The sequence below is a fragment of the Anomaloglossus baeobatrachus genome, chromosome 1, assembly GCF_048569485.1.
Source record: "Anomaloglossus baeobatrachus isolate aAnoBae1 chromosome 1, aAnoBae1.hap1, whole genome shotgun sequence".
Classification (NCBI taxonomy): domain Eukaryota; kingdom Metazoa; phylum Chordata; class Amphibia; order Anura; family Aromobatidae; genus Anomaloglossus; species Anomaloglossus baeobatrachus.
In genome coordinates, this window is record NC_134353.1 from 581,128,068 (window position 1) to 581,145,383 (window position 17,316).

Below are 17,316 nucleotides of genomic sequence, written 5' to 3' on the forward strand. Positions count from 1 at the left end.
AAATGTACCAATAACAAAGTATGATGCGTCACAAAGAAAACAAACAATCGGAGAATCAGTGGAATGAGTAGCAGCATTCCAACGTTATTACCACAAAATGACACGTTAGCATTTGATTATGGTTATAAAGATCAAAATCGTCTCAGTGAATAAGGGGTTAATGAGCAAATCAATTTGTAGGACCCTGGAATTGTGAACCGCTTATCTGCTGAAATCCTTGGGAGTCCTATTCGGATGTGTACAATAGGGTTCATTATTGCGATGCGAAGAATGCATGATGTTGGGCCGGACCTATTATTTATCTGGAGAGGCAATGTGCATGCCGACATTTAGGAAGAAGATTGCAGGGCTCCCATCTGCTCCTGGAAACGATAATAGGTTTTAATATATATATATATATATATATATATATATATACACATACATACACACACATATATATATATATATATATACATACATACACCGTATATATATATATATATATATATATATATATATATATATATATATACATATACACACACACGTGTGCGTGCGTGTACACACACTTGAGATCTACTTTTTTGTGTTGCTATATTTATTAATGTCTTCACTCCATACAAACTAATGTCTTATATGTCTTTTACTCTTTGATCCGGAGAATGAGCGGGGGGAATAATACGGGCTTTATTACCTTACAGAGGCACCCCGGCTACCAGCTGTGCAGAGAACTAGAGAATAGCATGATGCCATGCCGCAGTTTCCTGCACATCCAGGTGATCAATAATGTTGCTGTGCAGAGAAAATGTAGAAATGGACACAGTACTATATCTACACTTTGTCCCATTCATTCTTTGGATCGTTTGGTGTTCTGTAGGTCTAATTCTCACTAATTAGAATATTTTGGTATATCCTCGCAATATGCTACCACTTTAGAAGAAGATGTTAAAAGCTCTTTAAAGTCCCTGGTGCGCAAAAAATAAAAGTGTATTGAATAAAAACCACATGATGAAAGTTTATTGAGAAAATATGGCAAGAGTCTAAGGCACTTCAAACGCTTAAAAACATACAGATCTAATAGAGGAAAGACAGCCTAATACATAAATATGTAGGGACGAGAACAGCTTATTCTCCTTATGAGACATACATACTGTGTGACCAAGACTTGTGATTTTTATACCATTGTACAGATATTAATACATAGTACTAGACATTTAAAAACACATACATAAATATATATTGAGTACATGTCCTCAGGCCATGCACCAGTCTCTTCTTTTACAGATTATAAAATATACAGCCAATACTGAATTTCTCAACATTTGTAGATAATCTTTAATATAAAAGTTACATAATACATAAAGTCAGGTTGACGCCTTTTCTTAGTCCATTCAGATCTACTGAGGGCTTTTACAATTGACAGCTTATAGCCAGCGAGCCAGCTCAGGGGCTGCATGTGGAGACAATCCATTACTCCGTTCAGAATGGGATGCAGAAAATATTTTGAGGATAACACCCAGAACAATGCTGAAGGCACTATGGCACTCTAACATGGAAACCACATGTTTATTGCTAGACAGATCATGTATTATTTGATGGACCTGCTGACTGGTTCCAGAATCCCCACCTATAACTCAGTGACTCCAAGATTAAGATCCACTGTTCCAGCTTTGATCAAGGTAGCAAACTCCAGGGCCTTCATCTAGTCCGCATGTTGCCCTTTTCTGCTGGTATAATCAGGCACATAAAGTACATTCAGTATCTGTCATACACAGTAATGGTTAGCAGCAGCTCCAAGGTGGCGGAAGGGATTAACGTCTCCATATTAACTGTCAAATGGACTTCTCTGTGTTGGACTTGGTGGAAGCTTCTTGCCCAGCCTTGGAGTCCCCTACAGGAAGAAGGTAAGAGTGGAATCAGGTTTTAAAGAAATTCACGAGCATCTTTACTATGCTTTGTTGTTCATCTCTTTCAATACTCATAAGGGAAGAAAAACGACAATATATTATTCAGCTATAAAACACCATATCACCAAAGACAGACCAGATGAAAAAATATCTGATGCATATTCATTGTACAACTACTTACTTGTGATGGGGCTTTTGAAAAATTAACATGAGCGTACAGAAGGACTCCAATATCCTTATGACCAGCATCTAAGGCGATGGACAAGGCTGTGCTGCCGTCCTAGGAACAAATGGGTGCAAAGATCTTTTAAGTTTAGGATTTGGTTTAGTCTTTATTACATGTAACACAAGGTGTCACCATACAGGACTGTGCTCGTTTGCAGAGACTGTATGTGTCAGACGACCAGTCTCCAGGACCACACTTACAGTATTTTCACAGCTGCCGATCATCTGCCTTCTACACAGATGCATTTTTTAGCTTACACAAAACCAGAACAGTCCTAAACTTATGAACTGGTCCCCAGTAGACTGACATTGTGTTTAGGACATCGAACTGAATTCACCATCTGCAGACACTAAAGCGGGCTTTACACGCTACGACATCGCTAATGCGAAGTCGTTGGGGTCACGGAATTTGTGACGCACATCCGGCCGCATTAGCGATGTTGCTGCGTGTGACACCTATGAGCGATTTTGCATCGTCGCAAAAACGTGCAAAATCGCTCATCGGTGACATGGGGGTCCATTCTCAAATATCGTTGGAGCTGCAGGTACGAAGTAGTTCGTCACTCCTGCGGCAGCACACATCGCTCCGTGTGACGCCGCAGGAACGAGGAACCTCTTCTTACCTGCCGCCGGCCCCAATGCGGAAGGAAGGAGGTGGGTGGGATGTTAAGTCTTGCTCATCTCCGCCCCTCCGCTTCTATTGGGCGGCCGCTCAGTAACGTCGCTGTGACGCCGCACAGACCGCCCCCTTAGAAAGGAGGCGGTTCGCTGGTCACAGCGACGTCGCAGGGAAGGTAAGTATGTGTGACGGGTCTGGCCGATGCTGTGCGACACGGGCAGCGATTTGCCCGTGTCGCACAACCGATAGGGGCGGGAACGCACGCTAGCGATATCGGTACCGTTATCGCAGCGTGTAAAGCGGCCTTAAAAGGAATGTTTGCGCACTTTATATCTATATACGATACTGTATTCAAGATTACCCTCTAAAAGTGGAGTGTCCTGGATGAGAGCAGACATTTATCACACAATAGAAGCTCAATACAGTGGAACCTCGCTTAACGAGTAACCCACTTAACGAGAATTTCGCTTAACAAGACAAGCTTTCTGTAAATTTGTAACTCGGTTTACAAGAAAGCCTTGCTGTACGAGCAAAATTCTCACCGCACACACTACCGGTTCCGTACATCCACCGCACTCTGCCCCGCTCTTGCAGTCCCCACAAACACACACAAGCACACACAAACACAAACACGCACGCACACACATACATACAGTATTATGCTCACCTTATCTTCCGTTCCATCGCCGGCCTCCTGGTTCTTGTAGTTCGCGACGAGGGAAGAATCCTTGCGGCGAACTACAAGACCCAGGAGGCCGGTGATAGAACGGAAGGTAAGATGAGCATAATATTTGTACGTTCAATTCCATTGCCGGCCTCCTGGGTCCTTCAGTTCGCCACTCCAGGCTGTGTATCGGCAGGCAGCGCGATGAGCCAGGAAGTTCCCCTGTCACCGCTACTCAAAGGCAGCGCGCTGACCAATCAGAGTCAAGCGCCTCCTGCCTTTGACGTCAGTGCTCTGGGTGAGGAAGTTCCTCCCTCGTTGTCATGGTTACCTGATACACAGCCCGTACTGGTGAACAGCAAGTCCCAGGAGACCGGCGATGGAACAGAAGGTAAGGTGAGCATACTATGTGCGTGTGCATGCGTGCTTGTGTGCGTTTGTGTGTGTTTGTGCATGTGTGGAATGACACAATAGGGGACCAGGATGGGACAATTTGTGGAACGAATTGTCTGCATTGCAATAATTTCCTTTCTTGCTTTGCTGAACGAGTAACTTGGTTAACAAGCACACTCCCAGAACGGATTGTTCTCGTTAACCAAGGTTCCACTGTAATGGCAATGCCCATGTAATATGACTTCTTTCTTACAGGAGAATTTCTGATAGACCAGTTATAGGGCTATTATTTTCTCAGTGTCCCAGTATCTACAGCTACATTCATTTCGATTTTCTCTTCCATTTTTATTCACCAAAATCCAGGAGGATAATAGAAACTGTGGAAGAACTAACTTACATTGTCCTCCAGTGCAGCATTGCAGCCTGGCTGGGCCAGTAGCAGCTTGACTATCTCCACATGTCCATGTTCGCTTGCGCACATTAGAGCTGTGGAGCCTTCATCATCCTGGATATTAACATCTGCCCTACAGACCAAGAGGGCTTTGACCATATCTATTCTTCCATGACTCACTGCTAACATTAGAGCAGTCTGGCCGGCCTGAAACAGAATAAATGTATCAGTGTTTGTAGATACATAGCACCCAAAATCTTAAATAGTGGTATCAACAAATACACCAGAGCAGGGGTGAGCAATTCATTTTCATGAGGATCCACATTGGAGACCGTGACTGTTGTGAAGTGCCGAACTAATACTCTGAAATTAATTCTGCTCAATATTAACATATTTTATATTAATTTTATTGCCTATTATTGAGCAGATCAAAACCATGTAATATACAGCTTTACATAAAGGTTATAAAAAGCAGTAGATCAAAGTTTTACTGTTATTCAGCCCTTGTACAGTGACCACTAGCTCCCCCCAAAACAGTATGATGCCCATACACGCAATATGATTCCCTACAGCTCCCCATCACTGTATGATGGTCCCCACAGCCCCTCACATAGTATGATTGTCCCTTCAAGTTATTGCCTCCACAGAACTCGCATAGTATGAGCCCTTAAATATCGCATCAACACTAATAACAGATCCCTTCCCACAGCTCCACAAAAAGTATGATTCCACCCATAGAATACTGACTCCTAAAGCTGCCTATATACAGAATGGTGGCCCTTACAGCCCTCAAACAGTCTAATGGACCCCACACTGCACTTTACGAGTTAGATGATCCCCACAAAGTATGATCCCCTCCCCCCCAATACAGTATGATGGCTCCACATATTCCCCCCACAAGTGAATGACAAAAATACAACTAGCCTCGCCATTGTTCCCATGTTACACCAGTTTTTGGTCTTTTCAAACTGAGGCTACACAGCAGGCGTGATCTAGGGAGTGTATCGCTAAAACACTCAGTTACATAGGCTGAATGGTAGAAGAAGGATCACACTGCTCCTTCCTTCACCAGTAGGTTCATTAATATTTGCATCCTGAGGATGCAGAAATCAGTTAAATTGGGATGCTGGTTCACAGGCCAGATAGGAACAGTGAAAGAGCAGGATGTTTCTATTGCCATAGAGTATTTGCTTGAACACTATAGTACATACCTGACTGGCTTTGGCATTGACATCTCCACAACTGAACAGTTCCTCTACCACTTGCATATCCTTGGCTGCCTCCACAGCTGCCAGGGCAGCAAGCATGATAGGAGTGTATCCAGCCTTGTTCTGGTGGTTTACATTACACACATCTGTAAAGAAAGAAGCCATTCTAGTAAGCATGAAGTCATAAGAAATAGAGAACATTAGCTCATTTTAGTCATTCCAGCTTTCTGTTATTCTTCTGATTGGAACACTACTCATTTATAAATGGGACAATGCTGCTCTCATGTATACAAAGGACTAGAAATAAAGAATGAGCATCACAGCTGAAAAATAACATTTTTCTAATTCCCATCATAAAGAAATCTTGTGTAATAGTCTTACTGTCCACACAAGTAGATAGTAAATCAGGGTTAAGACTGCATTGTGTGGTCTTTAAAATGCTGGGCTTTTGCACAGTTATTATCAGCATAGCAAGACTAGAGCTCCAAACTCCTTTCCAGCTTTTGGATATCTTTTTCGGGTAATCGCTGTACTGAATTCCATGTAAGGAGATGAATACTTGCTGGTCATCACTGTGGCATTTTATTGCAATTTCCTTAAGAAACTAAATAACATGCTGTAACCTAAAGTATTTTGTGTCAGAAATACAGCCATGACCAAAAGTATTGGCACCCTTGAAATTGTTCCAGAAAATTATTGCAATTACATGTGTTTTGGTATACACGTTTATTTCCTTTGTGTGCATTGGAACACCACAAAAAAAAAGTAAAAGAAAAAAAAGACAAATTGGACTTAATTTCACCCAATCCCAAAAATGAGCAGGACAAAACTGTTGGCACCTTTCCAAAATTGTGGGTAAACAACTTTGTTTCCAGCATGACATGAATGTTCAAACTCACATGTGGCAAGTAATTGGTGTGGGCAATACGAAAATCACACCTGAAACCAGATAAAAAGAGGAGAAGCTGACTAAATCTTTGCATTTAATATCTTTGTGTGTCACACTAAGCATGGAGAACAGAAAGAGGAGAAGAGAACTGTCTGGGGACTTGAGGATCAAAATTATTGAAAAAAAATCAACAATCTTTAGGTTACAAATTAATCCCCAGACATCGTAATGCTCCTTTGTCCACGGTGCACAACATTTTCAAGAAGTTTTCAACCCATGGCACTGTAGCTAGCCTGTCTGGCTGTGGATGGCAGAGAAAAATTGCTGAAAGCTTGCAACACATGATAGTCTGGAAGGTGGATAAGCAGCCATTCCAAAGAAATTCAAGTTATCTGCAGGTGCATTAGTGTCAGTGCAAACTACCCATCAACATTTGAATGAAATGAAACTATGTCAGGAGACCCAGGAGGGCCTCACTGCTGAAACAGACATAAAAAAGCTAGACTGCAAAATGTACTTAAGTAACCCAAAATCGTTCCGAATTGTGGACAGATGAGACCACGGTAGAGCTTTTTGGTAAAGAACATCATTCTACTGTTTGCTGTAAACAGAATGAGGCCTACAAAGAAAAAAAAAAACACAGTACCTACAGTCATATGTGGTGGCAGCTCAAAGATGTTTTGGTGTCGTTTTACTGCATCTGGTACTTGGTGACTCGACTGTGTGCAATGCATCATGAAATCTGAAGATTACCAAAGGATTTTGGGTTGCAATGTAGTACCCAGTGTCAGAAAGCTGGATTTGCGTTCTAGGTCATGCACCTTCCAGCAGGAAAATTATCCCAAACAAACATACTTCAAGAAGCACCCAGAAATAGATGGAAACAAAGTGCAACAGAGTTCTGAAGTGGCCAGCAATGAGTCCAGATATAAATTCCTTTGAACACTTGTGGAGAGATCTTAAAATTGCTGTTGGGAGAAGGCACCTTCAAATATGTGAGACGTGGAACAGTTTACAAAGGACAGTGGTCCAAAATTCCGCTTGAGAGGTGTGAGAAGCTTGTTGATTGTTTTAGGAAGTAATTGATTGCAGTTATTTAATCCAAACGGTGTGCAACCAAATATTAAGTTGAGGGTGCCAACAATTTTGTCCGGACCATTTTTAAAGTTTGGTTGAAATTGTATCCAATTTGCCTGGTTTTATTTTTGTGTTGTTCCAGTACACAATAAAGAAGTAAATATGTGTGTAACAAAACGTGTAATAGCAATAATTTTCTGGAACACTTTCAAGGGTGCCAACACTTTAGGCCATGACTGTATACTACCACGGAAATACAATGTTACTGTATGCCAGGGGAAACTATCTGTACTGATGAAATGCCTCACCTGCATCCAGCAATAGTCTGACAATCTCAAAATTGGAATGGGATACGCTGTAGTGAAGTGCGGTGTTCCCATTGCCGTCTGCCATGTTGATGACGTAGCGAAGGACAGCATGAGAAAGCTCTTTAAACGCTGCAATGTAATCCTCTACCATGGCTGGAACGGCAGACTTCTGACTTGAAACGCGGAACCATTCATTTTGTATAGTGTTCAAGCACAGCCTCTGCCGACAAAATACAAAATTCAGTCACTTACAATGATTTTTTCATCCAGCAGCGACTTTATGGAGGCAAAATTATCTTATTAACAGTTCTCAACATATAATTAGGGCAGTGCATGTCGAGTATAGGGCGCAATGTTTTTCTGTTCTCACCAATGGCACACCTTACAATTAATAATGGAGAGATTTCCTCCATGTAGTCATGTAATAAGAGCTTGTAACAATATTGTGCACTGGTTCTCATACAAATGGTACAGATGGAACCGGCTGTACTAGTAATTACTATGTAAAGAGCCCAAAGCCTGGGTGTTCAGCCATCTACGAGGCTCATTATACCCGGCTAACAGGAAGTAGAAGGGCACAGGGCGCTGGGAAGGCTTTTAGACTTTAATGCTATGTTCACACACTGCATCTTTTGCTGTGTTTTTGGTCCATCTTTGGGACCTCAAAAATGCACCTAAATGCATGCATTTCCTTCCCCCAGCAAAGTCTATGAGATTTCTACAGTATTTTGCGGTCCACACTGCATCTTTTTTTAGCTGCATCTTCATGCGTTTTTGCCACGGGTGCGTTTTTGTACCTTTTTGAGGTTAAAAAAAACAAACTGTGTGAACATGGCCTTATACCACTAAGGCTACGTCCATACGCTGCAGTTGTGTTCACCACAAATCTTCACGCTGTGGTCAGAAAAAACGCTGCCTGTCAGAAAAATGCATCCAAAAACACATGCGTTTACTATGCGGTTTTTATGCGTTTCTTTTTATTCAATGGGTGAAAAATAGTGATGGGCAGACCTGGACTGTAAAGTCCGACCCGAGTTAGTTCAAAGGTACCCAAGTGCCAGGCCCGGCACTTGGGTATTAAAAATATAAAAAAAAAAAACCCGCAAGTGCGCTATTATACTTACCGAGTCACCGGCGCCGCTGTTACTGCTCCTGCAGCCTCTCATTCACTTCCGGGGCTGCTCATTAGACTCATATATTCACTGCTTCCCCTGCCCACCGGCGTCTGTGATTGGTTGCTGAGTGAAAGCGTGTCTGACACTTCCAATCACAGACCCGGTCTGTGGGTCTATATTGTACAGTAAAAATAAATAAAATTGATATAGGGTCCCCTCATATTATGCTACCCAGCACAGATAAAGCATACAGCTACAAGCTGCAGCCCCCAGTCGTGTGCTTATCTTGTCTGTGTACCAAAATAAGAGGAACTGCATGCGGCAAAAAAGCGGCGTGCAGTCCCCCTCAATTTTGATACCCAGCCAAGCTAAAGCCCGACAAGCTGGGGGTTGATATCCTCAGGTTGGGAAGACCCGTGCTTATTCGGCAAACTCCAGTCTAAAAATATCAGCCTGAAGCCGCCCAGGATTGCCTCATTCATTAGATGCAACAATCCCAGCACTTTACCTGGGATTAATGACATAAGGGTAATGCAGCTCACTGCTGCCACTAAGCTCTACATTAGTAATGGGAGGCGTCTATGAGACCTCCCATTACTAATCTGTGAGCGAAAGTAAATAAACGAAAAAAATCCTTTATTTGAAATAAAAAAAAGACAAAAGCACCCATAAGGTCCCATGACGATTCTAGCTCTGCTACATCTAAAGTCACAGTGCGCGATAAAGGACCATGACTGCCTGCTGTGAGCGTCAGACAGAGACTGAGTGAGCCGCTCGATCTGCGGTGCAGTCACTCAGGTCAGCTGCGGCAACAGCTGGAGGTTCCCAAGGATCTCCACCTGTGACCGCAGGTAACTACCTCAGGTGACTTCAATAACCTCAGCTGAGGTCAGGTCACTGAGTTCATTGAGGTCCCCTGAGGTCAAGTTATCTGCGGTCACAGGAGGAGGGCCGTTAGCTATAACTTTTTTTATTTTTTTGCTGATGTAGCTTGTTTTTGCAGGACAATGTGGTTTTGTGTCACTATTCTCATTTACATGCGGCTTTTTGATCGCATTTTATTCCACTTTTTTGGAGGCATGATGAAAAAGTAGGGTTTTATGCTATTATTTTTATATTTTACAGTGTTCTCTGAAGGAGATAAATGTGACAGTTTTATAGATCGGGTTTTTAGACGTACAATATCAAATGTGTACTTTTTTATTTTTGTACATATTAATTGGTATCATTTTATTTTTTTAATCTTTATTTTGTAATTTTTAAAAAATGATTTATGATTTATTTATTCTTTTTTTACAAAGTCTCTATATGGGACATTAACTTTTATTACTCATTACTGGTATAATTCATTGCAATACACAAGCAATTCAATGGATTATACCTGTCAGCTTTACACTGACAGGCTTACGGTAGCTGGGTGACTAGGCGGTGCCATAGCAACGATCAGCCCTGTGATCACATTGCGGGGGTCCAGATTGCATGACTCCCTCTTCCAGCCTCTAAATGCAGTAATTGCTATTGATTGCAGCGTTTAGGGGGTTAAACAATCAGGGTTGGCATAGGGACAGTTCCTTGCTGTGAGAGCCGGGGCACATCATTCAAATAAGCTGGGCTCCCGTCGGCAATCATGTGAGCACAGCTCCTGTACACACACGTTGGCCAGGACATACTGATATGTGATGTGATAAAGATTTGAAAGGGTTAAAAGAAGCATATAACTTTTTCAAAGTCCAGAAATACTTTTAAATGGCTTGTTTTGTTGCTTTGCTACTTACTGAGAAATCAGAATTTAAAATTGATATGCAAATAAAGCTCAAGAGCTATTTGTAGATCTGAAGCCTCTGCCGCTCCAGGTCTATTCCCCACACAACACAACCTCCTGACTGAAAAAAAGACTGCTTTGCCTGAAGTCACACAGCATAGGGGATAAAGATAAATACAGATTTTAATGTAACTAATACTGCAAATGTCCAGCAGTTAGTTTTCATAGGCACAACAATATTATGTTGAGAAACAATGTTTCTCTCAAACACCTTATGTTGCCAATTCTGCCTCTGAGCGGCACTATTATTCTCCACTCATCCCCTTCACGTGACCACCTGGCTTTGTGACATCTGATGTCCGGTGAGGTCATGTCAACTAGAAGTTGACATGACATCACAGAGGCTAGCCAGTCTCTGTGAGGAACTGGGCTGTGGGCGCAGTTTCACTGCTCACAGCCCAGCGTCGCTCCTGCTTGCGGTGCTCTGCAGTGAAGAAGAGAGCAGGGAGATGCTGGCCTGTGATGCTGGGCTGTGATGAGCAGTAAAAAGCCGTCCACAGCCCAGTCAGTCACATAGACTGGGGCCAGCCATGGTGATGTCAGGTCAACTGGAAGTTGACCTGACATCACCGGACATCAGAGGTGACGAAGCCAGGGGGGGTCACGTGACGGGGGGTGAGCTGACCGCAACAGCGCCGCTCACAGGCACTATTGACAACACAAGGTTTTTGAGAGAAACCTTGTTTCTCAACATAATATCGATGTGCCTATGAATACTAACTAGCGAACCACCTCTTTAAGCTACAATCAAATTTCTAATGCCTATAATCTTTGGATTCAAGGTCCAGTAATTATACTATTTATTACTGTGACAACAGTAAAATATTAGCAGTCAGTGGGTACTTACCACATCTTTACTTGACAAAGCCCGAGGATCATCGACTGCTCCTTTCAGAAGATTGCATGCGGACAGCATCTTCTCACTGAATTCATATCTGCATAGGAAACAAACCAGATTAATACTTCAGGAATCCGAAGACTATATCATAAAATGCACAATACTGTGCACACAGCGCAGTATGACTTTCCCAATTAATGCAGACTTAATGAAATGCCACAATAAAAGTTAATCCTGCGCTTTTACAGACATGTAACGGAGACCATGAGATAATAGAATATTGCACCTGCGCTAACACAGCACTATACCTTTCTCGAATTTCCACTTTCTCAGTCTCCTTCTCTGTATCACTTTTTGGCTCAGTGACTTCTGTTTGTCCACTTGCTATGACCTGTTTTATCACTTCCGAGCCCTCATTAAAGCTTTCCTCTTCCTCACGTTCATCATCCGAATCTGTGGATGAACTTCCATCTGAGCTGGATTCATCACTAGATGTGGTTTCATACCTGAAAAGTATACACTTAAGATCTTAACGCTGTTCAGATTAGTACAGTAAGAGTTTTATAACCTCTCTATAAGAACATGAAAATCCTCTAGCTCTATTAACACTTTGAATTAAATCTGTAATTGTAATTCTGCAAGCGATAGGATTTCCAAGGGTGGTGTCACCTCTAGCTCTTTGGAAATCTTGTAAATTTGGCAATATTCTCCCTCTCTAACAATGCACAATGAAGCCAGGTGTACGTTCTTGACTTCATTGGCACATTGCGCATGCCGAGGAGGCCGGCAGTGATACAGAGCGGCAGAGGAGCTCCACCTTTATTGGCCAAAGACATACGGCCAGTCTTATAGACCCCATATGCCAACAATGAAGCACACCAACCACTGAGAACTATATTGACACTGAAATACACTGCCCTTGGTGTGCACCGTGCACTGATAAAGCCAGGGACATACACCCAGCTTGACTGCACATTACCAGGGAGAGAGAATATCATGAGCATGCATGCGTCCCTCTTTCAAATCATATCGCTCAGAAGTACACTTTAAGGCTAAATTCAGAAACGGACAGTTTTTCATCTGTGTTGCGTGCCATTTTTTTTCTCAATTCATTTTCAAAAACTAATTAGGTAGACTATCTGAACTTTAATTTATCCATTCCTTCTTAGCAATGGGTCAGTGGAAAATTTATGAAACATGAATGGAAAGTTAAAGTACAAAGTATGTCTTCCATGTTTCATCCGTCTTGTACAGATTCCCACAGACTTAATGGAGGAGTCTGATTTACAAGATGGATGAAAACGGGGCTTGCTCAGAGTCTCACGGATTGAACACACTGATCCATTTTAAAGATGTGTGTATGGATCAATGAAATTCTTTGTGTACTTCTGAAGAAACAAATAAGATCAGCACATGGATCTGTGAATGTATCCTTAGCCTGCACTCACACATCCAAGTGTAAAGGGTGCTTTACATGCTGCAACATCGCTAGCGATGTTGCGAGCGTTAGCACTCGCCCCCGTCGTTGGTGCGATATGTGATGATCGCTGCCGTAGCGAACATTATCGCTACGGCAGCGTCACATGCACATACCTGCTTAGGGACGTTGCTGTGACCGCTGAACAATCCCTCCTTCAAGGGGGAGGTGCGTTCGGCATCATAGCGGCGTCACTGCGGCGTCACTAAGCGGCCACCCAATAGCAGAGGAGGGGCGGAGATGAGCGGCCGGAACATGCCGCCCACCTCCTTCCTTCCTCATTGCCGGTGGACGCAAGTAAGGAGATGTTCGTCGTTCCTGCGGTGTCACACATAGTGCGTGCCGCAGGAACAACGAACATCGTACCTGCAGCAGCAACGATATTTGGAAAAGGAGCGATGTGTCAACGAGCAAGGATTTTTCACGTTTTTGCACTCGTTGATAGTCGCTCCTTGGTGTCATACGCTGCAATGTCGCTAACAGCGCCGGATGTGCGTCACTAACGATGTGACCCCGACGATATATCGTTAGCGATGTCGCAGCGTGTACCCTTTACTTTCCATGAAGCACAGACCAACAGTGTTTCTCCAGACCGTAACTCAACAACTTCACAAGGACACATCAAGGCTATCAAGTTCATCTCAGGAGACCTGCAGCCAGTCCGTGATTCTCATAACTGCACCGTGACACAAGGTTGTGTGAATCCGGCCTTAATAGTCCAAAGACCTATAACCCAGCACATTCTTTCTCTAGCAGCGTTTTCCATGCTTACCCGCCATTGATACCAACAAACTGAAGGTTTTTCTTTGCTTTTGAGGATTCTTTCTTCTCATCTTTTCTCTTCATGATGGACTTTAGGGCACTGTGGCTGCTTGTACTCACTAATACAGAGAAGGAAAGAAGAACAAGTAGTAAGGTAGTAGAATATTGAACCAAAGACCCAAAACGCTTCTTTAGTATGTCTCAAGCCTGCTTTACACGGTACGATCTATCGTGCAATTTCACGATCGATCGTACCCGCCCCCGTAGTTTGTGCGTCATGGGCAATTAGTTGCCCGTGGCGCACAAAGTCGTTAATCCCAGTCACACGCACTTACCTGCTGTGCGACGTCGCTGTGGGCGGCGAACATCCTCTTCCTGAAGGGGGAGGGACGTTCGGCGTCACAGCGATGTCACACAGCGGCTGGCCAATAGAAGCGGAGGGGCGGAGATGAGCGGGACATAAACATCCCACCCACCTCCTTCTTTCCGCATTGTCGGCGGGTGCAGCGAGACGGAGGTAAAATGCTGTTCATCGTTCCCGGGGTGTCACACGGAGCGGCGTGTGCTACCCCGGTAACGATGAGCAACTGGCGCCATTTTAATTAAACGAGATTATGAAACCGAGCGACGAGTACACGACTCACGATTTGTGAGCGATAATGCGTCGCTCGGAGGAGTCTCACAGCCAGATTTCGGATGTGCGTCACCAAAACCGTGACTCCGACGATCTATCGCACGAAAGATCATCTCGTGTAAAGCACCCTTCAATGTTAAAGACCTGTCCAAAATATCAATCCTAATTATAGTAATAGCTTGGTAGCAGGAATCATTCACTACTAGTTCCTGACTGAAAAACCTTAAAAACACATTATGATCGAGAATCTCAATACTCCGTGTCAGATCAGTGAGGGGAGATCACCGACATGACAAGGAAGGGCAATACAGTCTATAAATAGGTTACCTTAAAATTACAGAACTTGCTGGGAGATATTACATCAATTAAAGTATGGATGTATATGAAAACAAGTGGGACAGAGAGGGACAGGTCACTAGTTGTGTTATAGTGTATGAGAACCAGAACTGAGAGCTCTTGGTTCTTTTAGGCCTAAGCGTCCTTATTAGTGTTATGTCGCGTTCGGGTCATATATTTGCCCTATGATTAGTATATACCCAGGATAGCTCCAGAAGTCAACAGTAATGTGTCTAGGGCTTAATTTCCCGACTGAGTAGGGGTTTAATTTTGCACTGTCTTAGTATACATTAGTTTATGGAAATAGCGCAGGGACATGTTAGCTCAATATATTTTTAAACAAGAAGCCTATAAAGGTCAGTGTACATCCTTATGTCGAAGTCTGTTTAGGAATGGGGTTTCTGTAGGTAGTCTGACAACTGACATATGTTTGATCTCTGACATCAACTAAGAGAACTGGAATTTTTATCTGCTGATATCCCCTTTAACCAATGGTGGAAAAAGGAAAACAGAAGTGACAGACACAGTATCAGTCATTGCAGTTTTGCTCTATTAGGCTATGTTCACATTTCCGTTGTTTAGGATCAGTCACAATCCGCCGCTCTGACAAACAACGCAATCAGTTTGGCGGATTCCGTTGTTTGCCATAGACTTGTATGAGCGGCGGATTGTGACTGATGACCCTGCATTGCATCCGCCACATCAGTCGTTTACTGACTGACCGTCGGGCGGGGGGGGACACAGCATGCAACATTTTTTGTTGCAGAAAATAAAACGCACCCCGCAGGATTCCGTTGGAATCAGTCAGGAGGCATAATGTAAGTCTATGGTGCAGGATTCAGTTATCCTGTGTCACGCAACGGATTCTAGTGCAGGAATCCGTCACGTTTTACTGAGCATGCCCAGCAGAACGTCCAAAATCATGTAAAATTCCTCATTCCCTCCCCCAATTCCCACCCGCAGGTTTTAAACTGAAATGATCGCCCGGTGGGCGGCTTTTCAGAGCAATCAGCTGATCGGCTTTTGAGAACGATCAGCTGATCTCCCGGTGCCCAGCTTTTCAGAGAGATCAGCTGATCACCCGGTGCCCAGCTTTTCAGAGAGATCAGCTGATCGCCCGGCTTTCCAGAGAGATCAGCTGATCGCCGGTGGCTGGCTTTTCAGAGAGATCAGCTGATCGTTCTCTTTCTCTCAATGGAATCCGCTTTCTCATGACAAGAAACTCCATTTCTTGTCACCTGTTGTACAACGCATCAGTCACAAGCGTTAAGCAACGCAGGTGACTGATGCAAAAAAACGGAAATGTGAACATAGCCTTGCACAGGAAGTAAAGGCCATGGCATCCAGACCATTCAGACATCCCTTCATATCATAACCTATGGATATGCCATATATTTTGTCTTAGCAATATTAGACTATTACCAGAAACAGAAGAAGCCGTGTTTTCACAGCAGAGCTCATTTGCAGCCACAAAGTTAGTTGATGCTAAGAACACTTCATCGCCATCTTTCACAATGTTCAGCCTCTCAAGCTTGGAGACTCCTTGTCTGTTGATGGTTTGTGCACTGGAAGCGTAACATTCAGTAGATACTTTGGCCTGACTGCTGCAGTCCTCTTTAGATCCTGATAAAATGGAGACAGCAGATTACATTGTTAATAGATAACTTCAGGCAAATTTACAGAGTTCAGGTCATCAAGTTATCAAGTAACCCAGTGTCATCCCAATACTGCTGGATCACATAAAACAACAAGTGGGTTGATGGCAGTTTCTTATGGACGGTTAGGCTACGTTCTCTCGTTGCGATGTTGCAGGGTTTATTTTGTCTTCTATCATGGGACTAAAAAGTTGCAAGTTTTGCTGCTTTTGTGCAGAGATGTGTCATTTGTCTACAGCACATGCTTAATCAAGTAGGTAGCAAAAACGCAAGGTTGTGTTTTTTTGCAGCATTTTTTTCCACATTCTCATTGCTTTCTATGGGTTAAAATACGCTGTAAGAATTAATATGCTGCAGATTTAAAAAATGCAGATCAAAATTCACAAATGCATTTTTCCGATTCAGAAGGAAAAAACAAGTGGGTGCATCTGAAGTCCCATAGCTTTTGCTGGTGCTTTAAAAAGCCGATTTTAATTAGTATTAAAAATAAAAAACAAAATTGCAAAAGTATAATGTGTGATCAAAAACTGATGATGTCCCAATTTTCAGCAATTTGATGAAAAAATACAAGAGGATCATTTGTCAGGTCGGCATATAAATGATACAAAAACATTCTAGGTGTACTCTGTAGCACACGTGTATCACCACAGGAGTTATGTCCTCCAATGCTAAAGAAAAACAAATTGTGATCATCTGGGTCAAGAATGAAAAACATTTTTATTATATTTTCACAACAAATCTGTACCGGTTTCTACGTCCTAATTGCTGGCACAGCCCAGGGTTATAATAACATGATGTGTGTACAGATACAGATATTGAGGCGGATGTGATGCCAATCTGTATACCTCATTCGTGTGTAGGCTATTAAGGCTAGCAAGTGCTCCAGAATTGGCCATGACCTGGAATAAGTAAGAGCAAGCAGTATGACCCTGTGACCGTACAAGCTTCTTCATATCGTCAGATTTATGTCTTCTACGCCCCAATCCTGTAGCCAGCCCCTACAGTGAAATCACC

The 17,316-nt window shown here is 43.0% G+C and overlaps 1 protein-coding gene across 3 annotated transcripts in view; it reads right to left on the reverse strand.

The window, feature by feature from the left end:
• Nucleotides 1-972: 972 nt before the first annotated feature.
• KANK1 (KN motif and ankyrin repeat domains 1) overlaps nt 973-17,316 on the reverse strand; it is a 301,259-nt gene continuing 284,915 nt past the window's right edge. For all 3 annotated transcript variants that reach the window (XM_075317723.1, XM_075317714.1, XM_075317732.1), the window contains 9 exons: nt 16,070-16,270; nt 13,688-13,796; nt 11,747-11,944; nt 11,448-11,535; nt 7,664-7,883; nt 5,393-5,535; nt 4,188-4,388; nt 2,071-2,169; nt 973-1,873 (listed from right to left, as the gene is read on the reverse strand). In XM_075317723.1, the coding sequence (XP_075173838.1) occupies nt 1,808-1,873; nt 2,071-2,169; nt 4,188-4,388; nt 5,393-5,535; nt 7,664-7,883; nt 11,448-11,535; nt 11,747-11,944; nt 13,688-13,796; nt 16,070-16,270 (1,325 nt within the window). In that variant the 3' untranslated portion in view covers nt 973-1,807. The remainder of the gene's footprint in view (nt 1,874-2,070; nt 2,170-4,187; nt 4,389-5,392; nt 5,536-7,663; nt 7,884-11,447; nt 11,536-11,746; nt 11,945-13,687; nt 13,797-16,069; nt 16,271-17,316) is intronic.